Here is a 15,225-nt window from a genome sequence, read left to right on the forward strand (position 1 = left end):
AGGGAATCAAGTTTTTAAAATGCTTTGTACAAACATTACAGGGGAAAGGGTTGCCAGATAAGCGGTTTAATTAAATTTGTTAAAGTTTGCAAAAATACAAAAAAATTATGTGAAATTGTACTGCAATGTCAGAAATAAATAACAGGTCAAAAATGTTCAATACACAGACTAAATAATTAAAAATAAAAAGACATTAAAGTGAATAATACTGATGTCTGCTTTTAAGAGATTTAATATGAAGATCTATAATTCTTTAAGAACAATACAGTCATTTTCATGTTGCCCATTTTTATTTGTAATACGAACCATGATAATTCAATTTATAACCGGTTATGACTGAGTTTGTCTTATTTAGTCAATCCTGTATTTTTATGTTAGTTCCGCAGATATCAAAAGAAAACCGAAATTTTGAAAATTAGTTATCGAAGACCTAGATCGAGACCTAACCTAACCTGAAATTTTTAAACAAACAAATATTACTCATTTAAGTAATCTACCGATTTTACAAATGTCAGTTTAGTTGTATTTACTAGAGTAACTTTTCTGAAAATATTCGAAAATGCTCTAAAAACATTTTAAAATATACGTAGAAGGTTTGTTTCTCAATCTACCAAAAATTGAGCTTTTCAATTGACACTTGACACTGTAGATTACTGAAATTAGTTTTTAAAGGTAAATTTTCAGTGGAAATTTTCTGAAATATCATCACAGGAATAATATTGTAGTAAATTTGAGCCGCTAAATTGACATTTGTAAAATTGGTAAATTACTAAAATTCGCCTTTTTAAGCTAAATTTTGAGTTAAAGCCTTTAGAAAAATATCAGGAGAGTCATTCCAGTAAATTTAAGCAAAAAAATTTACTTTTGTAAATTTGGTAGCCTTTTAAGGCAAAGTTTCAAACAAAAAACTTGAAGGAAAGACAGTTGCAATGATAAATTGTAAATTATCTGAATTATTTTCCATAAAAAACATAATTTCTTGTAATTTCATCTGTAATATCATAAGAAAAATGAAAGTTGATGATAGTAACCAAAAACCAAAACGTTGGATATGAAATATGATATTGCCACGTTGTAGAGGAGGAAAAATGGCAATATTGACGTGTGGATTTCAGTTACCTTATCAAATAATGTCTCCGGCATTAAACAAATTTGAAGCGGCATATTATTAAACACTAAATTGCGCAATTCTGTCATAATTTAACTTAACTTTGTATCTCTTAGTGCTTTCGAGATTCCCATACTTACATACTTTGAGGCACCCTGTCATTATTAATTTGGTCCACCCTGTTTATTAAGGTATTTTTCAGAAAGAGTCCCAAAATTCCAAGGATATCCAGACTCCACAGTGTCTAGATAAATAGATACTTTAGATAGATATTCTCTTGGTTCTTTAAGAATTAACAACAAAATTGTTTTGCACAGGTCAGACAATTTGTGTAACTAGTACAATTAAAGTTGTGCACATATAAACAAAATATTTCAAAGTAATATAACAATTATATAAAGACAAATAATAACAAAAAACGAAGATCAGAATGACAGGAAAGAAAGCAGAGAGAAATGTTGTTGTTAAATAGCTTATTTTTAATGGTAATTGAGTATATAAAATTTATTTTGACAGCGAGAAATTTGCGGATACTAGTTCATTAATAAAAACCTGTTTTAGTGCACTCTATCTTGAAGAAAATTAGGAATCGTTGTTCTGTGACACCCTGTATCTTCTTCATTAGGTGTAGTCTTCGTTTCAAAAGTTGGTAATCATCAGGACGATCTTTACTTTTAAGACCCTGACTCTAAATAATTCGTTATTACTGTATCACTTCCTAAGGTTCTTTCTGCCTTTTTCCGGCATAATGGTTTGTAGTATTCGATATTTTTCTCTCCTAGTAACATGTCATATTTATTCCAATTTTCTTCTCTGTGTTGTTGGAATTATGTCTCTCTCCTTATTCATACGTCTCATCACTTCAACGTAACTACTTTCTCTCCACCCAGGAAATCCCCAGTATTTTCCGGTATAACCAGATATCAAACGCTTCCAGTCTCCATGCCTCCTTTCCATAGTACAGATATCACATAGAATCTCATCAGTCGTATTTTTAGCTATTTAGATCTTGACAGCAGAGAAGTCTCTTCATTGATCATATTGATTCGTACTTCTTGGAAGCCATGGTTGGGAGAGTGGTTTTGCCTAGGTATTTGTATTCTCTTACTTTTTCATTAGGGTGATTCTTTACTAATGTTTTGGGGTGTTTTGGTGATAAGCATATATTTTGTTTTGCTTATGTTCAATGATAGTCCACATTCTTCACTAACTATAACTATTCTATTAATAAGCGTCTGTCAATCTTTATGTGTTTTAGCTAAAATAACTGTGTCGTCCGCGTATGTCAGATTATTTACAACATCATCAATTTTAATGTCCTGCTCATAAAGGGCTTTATTTACTATATCTTCTGAGTATAGGGTAAAGAGGATTGGTGAAAATATACACTTCTTTCTATTTCTATTTCTTCTGATATTATGTATTCTAAACTGCTCGTCAAAAAGAATGTCACTCGATTTTAATAATTTTTTTGAGGATTAAAAGGTATTTTCTATCTCTTTCTGATGGTTTACATGATCTTTTTGAAAGATGCCACGGACCCGAGTATACAGGGTGTGACTGAGGGGTAGTAAAAAAATAAAAAATTCGGTCCAACGCCTTTTCTAGCAAAAATACTTTTTGGATTTCACAATAATCTTAATCGAGTCTTGTGGTCAATATCAATTTGGTTAATGTGTTTACTTTTAGTTCTCTTCTTTCAAATTCAACAACTTCTTGATCAGAAAAAATACAGTTAAAACTACCCAATTTAAGTAAAAACTTCTAAACTGCCTTCATACAGGGTGAACCAAAAAAAAAATCTGAAATTGAAAGAAGAGGATTTAAATAAATCACATTTTAAAAATGTTGCAATAAATTTTGTAAAAAAATTTTTTTTTTAAGAAAAGGCGTTAGACTGAATTTAAAAGAAATTTCCGATATTTTTATTGCTTTTGATCATAGTACAGTAGACACCCTGTATACTAAATAATTCATAAGATATTAAAAATGAACAAACCTAATTTTAGAGCTCGCTTTATGCTATAATAAGGTCAAAAAGCTATAAATAAGGTGTTGTAATATCGGATGGAAATAAAGCCCGCCTTGGCGTATTAACGCTCGAGCTTTACACGGATAACAGCAAACTAAGCGAAAATAGCGGCAAAGGTAAAAGATCTGTCACTCAAACTATCCCTTTCTGACACGTTATTCTCTTCTGTATTTAAATATAACGAGAATTTAAAGCCAACCGTACACATTTGGGTACGTTAAAAGATCTAGCCCTTCTCGAGGAGAAAAAATATTAAAGCATTAAAGGAATTTCGGCGCCTGATATCACATCCCTGCTATATTAGATAACGCCGAGTTAAATGCGATTGTCTAAAGTAGCTCCTCAATCTATAGGACAATAGAAACCAGACACGAATTTACAACGAAGTCACGTTATATTGGACAGTGATCAGGAATTTCTAGAGAGTAGCGAGGATTTCTATAGGAATATGCTGTGGTCGGTGTTTTTAGGTTATTAATTAGGGACAATGACATGGTACATTGTGTTCATAAAGAAGCTTAATAGTTTGGCTAGGGTTGTAAGCTGTCAACCTTACCACAACGTTAAAAAGTTTCCTCGTTAACAGCTTGAGCAAGATGTTGATGTTGCAGAATTGTTAATAAAGCAGGAATAGCCGGTTGATTAACTTGCAACAGTTTAATCCGCACCTGGATTTTCCCAAGAGCATCGAGATTTAATGGTTTTAACCGGGACAGTTAGTGATGTTCCAAGAGTCGTATTTGACAGTGGAAAAGTTTACGTTAATCCGAATTACAAGAAGAAGGCGGGTTTTGCCAGGAACGGGAAATAATATTATAATTTACCGAAATTGAATTTGGGACGGGAAATTTGTTTTCAATTGACGAGACTTGAGGGGTTGGTAAAGAGCGGAATAGGCCTAATCAAGAAGGTATTAAGATAATTTGCGAAGAAAGAAAATAAACTACTTTCGAACTCTAATCATTTCGAGCATGTAAAAGTCTGCGTTTAAACGAGTGCCAAAAAATCTGAACTTTTTCCATCTTTTTTCTTTTAAGTAGGTCAATTTTACTCCAGGAGGCGACTCCTTACTTATCCTTTTTAAATTTTCATGTCTAAGCATTTCAGAACGTATAACCCACTTTAGGTTTGATGATTTTTAATTTTATCGCATAAGAAATTTTTCGCTTCGCTTTGTTGCTTTGCTTTGACCCTAAAACTTAAAAACGAATTTCGAAATTTCTTCACTCACGGGAAACTTTGTAGCTACCAGTGGTACAATAACACGACTTGAGATGTGAAACTCGAAAATAGTTTAGCGAGATATTCACTAGTTTAAATTATATAATGAATGCTGCTACGTCAGTTTGCAAATACGTTAGGGAGTTGTATTGTGGTCGGCAGTCTCCTCAATTGAAGTTATTGCATATGTGAGAAGGACTTTCAAACAATTGCAACTCGCTTTAAAATCGATTTTACACATAAACTAAGCTTCACTAAGCGTCACATTTGTGACATAAATCTTAAAAACATTATCAATCAGTGCATTCCAGTTGCAATTGAATAATAGAAAAAATTTTATAAAACTCATTTAGATGATTCAATTGACTTCTATATCGAGATAAAATTTTATGGTTATTTAAGGTTGTAAACATTTTCATTAAAAGCCTTTATATTGCTCCTATAAATAGTAGTCAATAATTATGAAGAAAACAGTTGCATTTATTTCAATCAGAAGCCTGACTATTGTCAATCCTTCAAGTAGATTAATGAGTTGCCTTTAGAGGAGTTATTTGCTTGAAGCTGAAATTATCAAGATGTAACAGTAATTATTAACGTGGCAGCTGCTGCCTTAGAAAGGGTAATATGGAGAGATTACGAAGACGGAATAATTACACAACGGTTTTCTTTTTTTTTTGACACTCTTTGAGTGACTAGACAAGCTAGCTAAACGTGTTCATTACTTTTAAGAACACCGCATTGTGTTAGACAAAATTGAAGTAATAACAGCACAGATTGTAGCACCACTTAATAAAAGAAATTAGGCAAAAATACATTTTTTAGATTCCTGCAAAACGTTTAACAAGCCGTCAAAATATAGTCTGAATTTTAGTACAAATCTAGGTTTATTGCCTTGTTTACCATGAGCGACAAAATTTTTTAAAGTGGTCAAATAGAAGTACAATTTAAGAAATAAATATGAATATAGTACGGAGGAAAAGGGATCACAGACTGTTATTGAGAAAAATTCTGAAAAAAAACTGTCTAGTTGTAATACATTTTTAATACTCATTATTCAGGGTGTTTCAGGTTTTAATACAAAAACTTACACCGCGTATTCTACGTCTAAAAATAATTATAGTTTGCTGCATAAACTATATTCCATAAATATTTCGTTAAATAAATACTGAATGTTAAAATGTATTTTTTTTAGTTCTATTTTATAATTTTTTACAGTTTTTCAGATATTTAACTCCAATGTGGGCTCTATGTATTTTACCAACTTTATGAAAACTGTACAAGGAGTTATTTTTGGGGGTTTGTACCCTTTTTCTCCTTTCCAAAATTTTTCTGGAACGCCAAAGATTTTGTTTTTAAAAATTTCAAAATTGTAGTTTGTTTTAGAAATCTTTTTCGTCTCTTTAATTTTTTCCCGTCACAGTTATCGTAAAAACTGCAAATTTATCAGCAAAAAAGGGTTAAAATAACAAATTTAAAATTGCAAATCAACCTCAGATGACACTAAATATACCAGAGAATCGATTTTCATAAAAAGAACAGAGCAAAAATAACAAATTAAAAGTTACACACAAAAAAAACACGTTTTTTGAATTTGTGAAATTTTTTTCAAAATCATAAACAGGGCAAAAATGCAAAATAATTTTAGATGATTCTAAAAATTCAAAAGAATAAATTTTTATTAGAATAACACATGAAAAGATACGACTAACTGAACTGAAAATTTACTTATTGCAAATTGATCTTAAATGACTCTAAAAACTCCAAAGAATAAATTCACATTTAAAAACCTTTTACAAAATTTTAAAAACTGAAAAGCAGAGCTAAAATGACAATAAACAGTTCCAAATCAATCTCAGACATTAAAATATCCAAAGAATTATTTTCTAAGAGAAAAACACGTTTTTTTAATTTTGAATTCTTCTAAAAACTCAAAATGACAAACTAAGAGAACATATTAACTTAGATGATTCTAAAAATTCCAAAGAATTAATTTTTATTAGAAAAACACATTTTTAAATAATTTTGAAAATTGACTAAAATGAAATAAAAATAAATCCACTATGCATAACAAGACAGACTAGACAATCCCGTTATTTTTTCCCCGCTCTCACCCTGAACATTTTAATTAGAACATTTTTTTTTTCTCAATGTATAATTTGTATATATTAATTAGAAATAAGATTACCAGTACATATTAAAAAACATGTATACATAGGCAGAAAGACCGTAATGGTCGATAGCCGTTTTTTCTTGTTGGAAAATAAAGATTGTTTATATATATATATGAAATAAAAAAAAGCTTAAATTACTCTAAAAGATCCAAAAAAACGTATTTCCATAAAAAACGTACTTTTTGAAAGTGAAGGAAACAGGGTAAAAATGAGAAATTACAAATTAATCTTAAATGTCTCTAAAAATTCCAAAAAAATACACTTTTTGAAAATTTTGAAATACAGAGCATATATGACACATTAAAAATTGCAAATTGATCTCAGATGACTCTAAGAATAGATTTCTATACAAAAAACAACACTTTTTAAAAAGTTTTTGAAAATTTAAAAATAGTATAAAAATGACAAATAAAAAGTTGCAAATCTATTTGAAATGACTTTAAAAATTCCAATGAATCAATTTTCATGAAAAAAACACACCTTTTGAATTATTCAAAAATTTTTAAATTGGAAAAACAGGGCTAAAATCACAAATTAAAAATTACAAATGAATCTGAGATGACAAATTCCAGATAATCGCTTTCCATACAAGAAAAAACATACATAAAAAAACAGAATAAAAATGAAAATGAATGTGAAATCTTAGCTTAATGAGTTTAGCTAAATGACTCCAAAGGATCGATTTCTATGAGAAAAACACTACTATTCTAAATATTCTAGATAATTTCAATTTAAAACTGGAAAAACAGGGTTAAAATGACAAATTAAAAATTACAAAGCATCCCAATTTCTCTGCCAATTTGCAGTATGAAATTTAGATGTCTTTTCTAAAAAAGCAACTTACTTTAAAACGATTACAGATAAGGAAGAAATAAATGTTACCAAAAAGTTTCTAAATTGAATAAGGATTTAAAATGTTCAGCAGAAAAAAAGGTTGAGGGGAAAACAATGGGAAACTTATTACTCTGTATTTGTTATTTTTAGACGTAGAATACGCGGTTTAAGTTTGTTTGAAACACCCTGTATGTTTACTAAAATACGACATGCATCAACAATCTTAAAGCTTGATGAAATATTTTAAAAACCAGTTGCTGTAGAAAATTGACTACCACCTAAAAACCTTTAAAAAGTGTCATACAATGTCACGTAAAAAATGGCTTACATATTTGTTTATGTCTAAACAAAAGAATGATAAAAACATGTATTTTGATACAAAACTGAAAGGGTGAGAGGGAAACCCTGATGTAAAGCTTTTAGGAAAAAGGGAAACCATAATTCCTTGTTATGCTCGATTTATTACACCGCATAAATAACTTTTTAATCGGGATTATTCTTATATAATTACACTGTTTCCCTGTAATTTTTTACCGTTTAACATATGCAAAAAATTATTATTACAACAGGTAAAACTGACTTTTTGTTATATTATTGTATTAATAAAATTAAACTAAACAATTGTTTCGTAATTAACAAAATTTTGTTTTACAAAATAAGTATAGTTTTAATTATATTAATTTTGGTTTTAAACACATACCCTCAAAGGGAAATAAATCGGCGTTTGTGGTTGAATTAAATGTAATTAATTAAATAATTGAAAGGTTCGAGTGTACGCATTTTGTTTCAAATTTATATATTATTCAATAACGTGGTATATTACGTATTTGTTTATATTAGGATTATAAACAGGTTTCTGGATATAATTAATGTTTATGTTCATTGAATGATAAGAAAAAGACGTTAGGTTAAAGTGGGTACAGTGGAAGAAATAAGTCTTAATATCTATAGCTTTCAGTGACATTTCATGCAGCGAACGATATTAAATGGAGCGAAAATCCCGGGATTATAAGTAGTGGTGTAAGTTCTCCCTAAAGGAAAGATATTTCTTTTCCGTATCTGTTCGAAAGCGTTTGAGATAGTTCCGGAACACCGTATTTCACGGCGTAAAACGGAATCAGCCAAAGGAACGTTCGTGTTAGGTAACTAAATTACGTAAGTGATACTAACTTGAAAAAGTAGGTGTTATTCCTGAAACCGAAGAAAGGAACGGTATATGTCAGCATCCAGATATTTCCACCGCCGCAATCATAATAGGGTTTTGACCATTTTCCATCCTCGTACGTTACTTCCAGGATCTCTTCGGGAATTCGTATATCGTGTGCACTGCCATTGAACCGATACATTGTAAATCCTGCAACAAAACGTTGACTGGTTTTATTGTCATCCCAGTTTCTAGATACGGGAAATAAAAGTGAAAAATTGTATTTTCAATAACAGATGTTCCTGGTTATTTTGCCTGAAAATTGATCTTATGCTGACTGATCATAAAACGTGGAATATGAACAAAAAAATGCCGCACCAACCAAGCGCAAAACGTGTAATTTGAGCAACATGGCAGGACAGTAAATAATGGCTGAGCAATGTTTCCATTTTATGCGGTGCAACTGCAATTAAAACAAGCTCCATTTAGTTTTTACTGGCTAATTATTTGCCAGGTTTCAGTTTGAAACTTTCCAACAAGAGTTAACTTTGTTTGCTGCATGTTCTTAGGTGATGTTCTTGTATCACTCATGGAGTTAAACTTTACTCATATATTTAATAGATTGTTGTTCTACACTACATAATGCAATCTTCCTGAAACAAGCTTTTTACTGCAAGTTTTAGAGCTTTAATACGAAAGTGTCACATGTTAAATATAAAAATATAAATTGCGCTGGCTCCTGTTGTGACATAAAACTGCAGGACAATTTAGATACTTCAATACAAAGTTCATTTAATGTATGTTATTGAAACTTTATGCACGTTAAGACACTTTGAGACATCTTGCATAACACCAAAACACAACCAAAGTTCATTAATCTGGATAATAAATTTAAGCTCCCATTTATATTTACTTAACCATTTATTCTGATGGGCTTTCAAATGTTCTTAAGGAAGAAAGAGATAATTGATTCTCTATTTTAAACGAAAATGCTTTTTTGTTTGTGTTGCTCCTCTTCAAGTTGTAGCTTTGTACTAAATATTAAATTAATAGGTCCATGGAAACCTATTCATAAACATTATTTGTTATTTACCTAAATTAAATAGTAGCTCATTTTGAGTTTTACTGTATTTACAACAAAGCTATAATCACTTATTTAAAATCTTCCTCTCTGTTTCAAATATTAAGTGAAATAAAATTATTTTTTATGCATCAGTGGAAGACAATTATGTTTTGTCAGTTCTTTCAGCTACTGTTTTCAAAACAACAGTTAATTTGTTATTAAACTGGGAATTCAAATAACAAAAGAGCTATTACGAATTTAAATATCTACGTTTGTGTGCGACTATCGTTAAACATCAATGACTTTATTTAAACATTTTATTAAATAATGCGTTGTTATATACCTATAAATACGTAAATACATAACAGTAGAATTAAAAAATAAAATATATATTTTATTCTTGCGGAAATCACAATTGTGTCACTGCTGGCCGTTTGTGATATCCATGTTTGTTTTTTGTACCTCCTTTTCCAGGTTACACCCGTATATGTTTCACCATGTGTATGTTAGATGGTTTTTGAACCTCCTTTCATACAGATGGAGTTACATGCCTGATGAAGCCAAAAAGCAGATATACGTGTCGCTGGGTTATCATCCTTGTTCCTTTCTGCTTCACGTTTTTTGCGGAATTTACCAAAAAAAAACTTTTCTGTCATAAAATATTTTATTTAAGCCTCATGGATGATTTTTAGTTCACAAATCTATAGTGAAATGTTAGATACTTCACTCATCATTGTTATACAGTGTGTTTCAAATTGGTTGTACCGTAATTAGAATCAACGTGAAAGAATTTTAATAAACGCTTTTCAAAAACATCAAAATCTAAGATGGCGTTCATAAAAATGCAGTTATCTATCATCACGTGGCTTTAAAAATATCAGTCTAAACGTAAAAACTGTCACGTGACAATGAATGTCACGTGACATTTTAACTTTTAAAATAGTCACATGATTTAGTGTATCAGTTTAAAACTAAAAACGGTCACGTGACCTTTAAAAATAAATTTAATGATTTTTAATCTTAAAAGAGCCACGTGACTTTTAAAATTAAATGTGATAATTGAAAATAGTCACGTAACCATTTTTACCTTAAAAAGGATCACGTGACTTTAAAAATATCAGTTTAAAGTGAAAAACGGTTACCTGACCTCTCAAATAACATTTTGATATTTAAAACTGTTACGAGACATTATGAATTTCATTTTTAATCTTAAAAGATTCAGGTGACTTTAAAAAATATTATTTTAAACTTAGAAACGGTCACGTGAACTTTAGGATTCCGTTTTGACGTTAAAAAAGAGACACTAATCCATTAAAAATAAATTTGATGATTGAAAATCGTTACGTGACCGTTTTCAACTTCAAAGTGTTTTTAAAAAACATCAGTTGAAACTGTGAAACGATCACGTGACATATAAAACATGTCATGTGATTTTCAAGATATTATTTCGAACTGAAAAACGGTCACGCAACTCTTTAAATAATATTTTGCCATTTAACACACGTGACCTATAAATTCCGTTTTGTGGTGAAAAAGTCTCACGTGATCTTTAAAATTAGGTTAGGGGCGTCCTTAAGGAGTTACAAGCCAAAAAGTGACAGAATGCACCAAACTGCTTTTTTTAAACTAACTTCATTTTGACTAAGCGTAGCTCTCTTATTTGAGGAGTTAGAAAAAAACGTAAATAAATAAGTTGCAGAAAATTGCATCCTCTACAAGATTGTATTAAGGTATTTTTGCATTTAAGAGCCTCCTTAAGGAGTTAGAAGGTAAAAACTGACAGGGTGCACTAAACTGCTTTTTTAAACCAGCTCCATTTAGACTGAAAAATATGGTTATGTAATATGTTGTCACAAGAGTCCGGATTAAAAAGCACTAAAATCTGGAAAAAAGCACAAAACTTTTTCCAGAGAGGCAAATTTTTTCACTTTTTTTTGAGTTCAAGTTCTAAAATTTTTTGAAAACTTTTGATATCTTTTGAGAGCTTCTAGACTAGATGAAGAGCATTTGGAAGTCCTTAGAGTGTTCTAAACGCTTTTGGAAGCTTTTAGACTGTTTTGAAAGGCTTTGGAAGCATTTTGGAGTTTCTGTAGAAATCTTTTTAGACTACTTTAAGAGCATTGAAGGTTCTGGACTGCTTTTAAGACATTTGAAAACTTGCAGACGGTTCTAGAACCTTTTGAAAGCTTTTAAACTGCTCTAAAAACTTTTGGAAGGATTTCGACTGCTTTAGAAGCATTTTGGGCTTCTGTAGTAATTTGAAATCTTTTTAGACTACTTATTTAGGAGCATCTGGTAGGTTTCTGGAGAGTTTAGAAAGCATTGAAGATTTTAGACTGCTTGAAATTTTTTGAGAACTTCTAGACTAGTTGAAGATCATTTCGAAACCTTTATAGTTTCTAAAAGCTTTTGGAAACTTCAAGACTGTTTTCTAAGGCTCTCGACTACTTGAGAAGCATTTGGAAGGTGTTTGAACAGTTTAAAGAGCATTGAAGTTTCTGGACTGCTTTTAAGGCATTTAAAACCTTGTAAACGGTTCTAAAAACTTTTGGAAGCTGTTAAAGTGCTCTAGAAGCATACGGAAGTTTTTAGACTGTCTTGAAATGTGTTGAGAGCTTCTAGATAAGTTGAAAAGCTTTTTGTAAGCTTTTAGACTGTTTTGTAAGTTTTCGCAAGGCATTTTAGAGCTACTTCAGAAGCATTTGGAAATTTTTTGGTCAGTTTATTTTTGTAAATTGATACTCATTTTGCAACACATAATTGGTATGTTTTTGTCTCCCAGAAGCCTTCAATATCTCAATATAGCAAGTCATTATTACCACTTAGGGCCCAATGGGCCCCTGTGCAACGTCACAGAACCAACGTAATTTTACGTCAAAACTTTGTCATAACAGTTATTTTACACATATAACCGCCTTTACAATTACTCCTATTTATGCTAATTTATTTAAAAAACTTGAAAAGCTTCTTTTGTCACAAACTAGTTAAACCATACCAAAAATAACAGCAAATAAGCACAAAAAACTAAAATACGCACAAAAAGAAGAAAAAAGCTAAGAAAACAAAAATAAATCTGTCAAATGACGTGCTTTTGCATAAATCGTTCACATTAGATGTCAAAGGTCGGTTGCTTTTATTATTTACAAAAAGCAAAAATTCTAGAAATCCGGACTCTAGTTATCACTTTAATGTAATATAATTAAGATGTGACATTTATTGTTTTCTTTATTATTTCTACATCCTCATGAGGTCTAAGGAGAAATATTATTTATATGGTTTATTCGTATGCCTATTCTATGATGATTTATAGAAAATTAGTTTTTTCCACTTTATACCGCCTTCTAAAATTTTCCGCCGGGTGCTTTTAGCACTACTAGCATCCCCCTAAGTCCGTCACTGATTTTAGTTAGTAGGGTTAGTAGGTAGTATATTCGGTCAAAGATATTTCAACTTGGCAACCAAGAGTAAGTTTCTCACCTACTTTGAATCTCTTACGCTTACCGAGATAGGTAATTTACAATTGTTTTGAAATTCTGAAGATATCTGAGATAATTGTAAACTTTTTAGCAGAGGTAAAGTCTCCAACATTGTCTTTTGACACTTAATCAACAAATTAATTAATTTAGCTTTCTATTGAATGATAAACAACTGGTCTGTTTATATACTCGTACAAACGACAAACCAAATTTGTACCTCAGTGTTTTTGTTATAATTTGGATGAAGTACACCGTCTACTAATTTCGATTAAAATATGTCAAGTCAAAACACGTTTTTAATGGAAGCGAAATATACTTAGACGCCTGATCAAATATTTACTTTCCCCGACGAAAAGGCTACGCCCAAGCTGGTAAACCCTCCCGCATCGCGGATCTTAGATTAATTTCAAGGTTATTTTCGTTAAGTAAAATATAAGCAACCTCAGTAGGAAATCCTGAAAAATAAAATTTCACTACGATCCCAATGATGAGCAATTTTTCTTTAACACTATAGTTCACTAACCCTTTGGAATTGAATTTTGAGGCTTATAGGAAAATCGGGATTTCATAAATTACTAAAGCTAAATTAATCTATTTTGATGTGTTAAGAACTGGGGTTGGCGGAATCCATTATGCTAATGCTACTTATGAATACTGATTGAAAAAAAATCACTTCCTAATATGTTTGGTTGGTTTAGTAATTAATCTTTTGTTATAGTAAGCACGCCAATGTAAGTGACACCAGGGAACAATATCAGAAAGGGTTGTAGATTAGTCGAGAATAAAGACTTCTCCCCCCAACTCGTGCAAAAACCAGGGGCACTGCAAGTGACATTTTATTCAACCGTCTAGTTTATGGTTTAGTTGGAAGTGTGAAGTGAAATTGAAGAAATTTAGGGTCGACCATTTGTTTTTCCGAATAAAACTCGTAATTTGGTTTGGGCAAAAAGTGAGAAATCGCGTTATAAAAGAGAAATTATGCGCGGTATTAGTTGTGTAAAGCTAGTTTATAGCTTGGCAGTGCTTTGCCGCAAGTGTGCCGGGTTGCGGAAATTTATTTACACTGATTATATATACATATGCAAACCTAGTAGCTAGCTAAATTTAGTCGGTCCAGCATACAAGCCCCTACTATTTGATTACACAATTTCAGGGTGCTATAGAGATACCAACTGTGCATATATAAAGTACTTGTATAAGGCCTGAACAAATGTTTTAATGGGATTTCCACTTCTCTAACTTGCAGTCACGAGTTTACCTGCAATTTTCTCTATTTATTATGTTACCTCGACTGGGAATTATCTAGCTAAATCGTCTCCTTCATATTTGACTTTACTTCAAAAGTGTATTCGATTTTCCGCAGATCCCGGATTAAACTTGTAATTTTTGCTCACTTTTGCTCTAAAAAGATAATTCCCTAAAGTTAAGCCGGCTTTGAATTTCGAAATAGTTTTTCGGAAAAGTTTTACTCCAATATTAAAGTGATATTATTTAGCTTTAATCCACATGGACTTAACACTTACAATTTGCTGCTTAAACTTTGAAGCAGATTTACTAGAATTATCGCTTAAACTGATAAAAACAATCAGCTCATCTTCAGGTGTTATTCAGGACATATTAAGTCCACAGACTTACATTACTGCCTATATTATTTTATATTCATGAAATAGGTTTAATAATGTACGTATCAAACCTGGCATAATCCATCCAACCTGATGATGAGGTATAAACAGTTGGTTACGTATTCTTAAAATATACTCGTATGTATTTCTAAAAAGCATTTTTACAAAGTTAAACTTATCATTAAAAATTAATTTAAAATATTTTGGTAAAAAGAAAAATATTTGTGCTTTGCTATGCTATATTTAAACTATCTCCTTTAACTTGATTTTATCTTCAGTTTTAGGCAAGTTCTATGTAAAACCGCTATTTTACATCTTCAGTTTTCCGGGTTAATACAAGTTTTCTTATTTAATATTGAAGGTAAAAAAATTGTTGCTTTGGCAAAGTGGGTCTTTATTTCCAAAACAAAACAGATCACAATTTACTGATATCTGACTTTGTTAGAGATAGGCATTTTTACTACCTAAATTGGAAATTTACGGAATTTTACTCGTACAGCGTCTGGTTTTGTCAGAATTCTATTAAACTCGACATATAACATTCGATTCTTCGA

At 30.8% G+C, this 15,225-nt stretch overlaps 1 protein-coding gene across 1 annotated transcript in view; it reads right to left on the minus strand.

The window, feature by feature from the left end:
* LOC145739039 (metabotropic glycine receptor) overlaps nucleotides 1-15,225 on the minus strand; it is a 152,016-nt gene that overhangs the window by 70,311 nt on the left and 66,480 nt on the right. The window contains exon 2 of the mRNA XM_081994343.1: nucleotides 8,537-8,720. Coding sequence (XP_081850469.1) covers nucleotides 8,537-8,720 — 184 coding nt within the window. The remainder of the gene's footprint in view (nucleotides 1-8,536; nucleotides 8,721-15,225) is intronic.

This window comes from Ips typographus, linkage group LG16 (genome assembly GCF_016097725.1).
Source record: "Ips typographus isolate SLU linkage group LG16, UJ_Ityp_2.0, whole genome shotgun sequence".
Classification (NCBI taxonomy): Eukaryota; Metazoa; Arthropoda; class Insecta; order Coleoptera; family Curculionidae; genus Ips; species Ips typographus.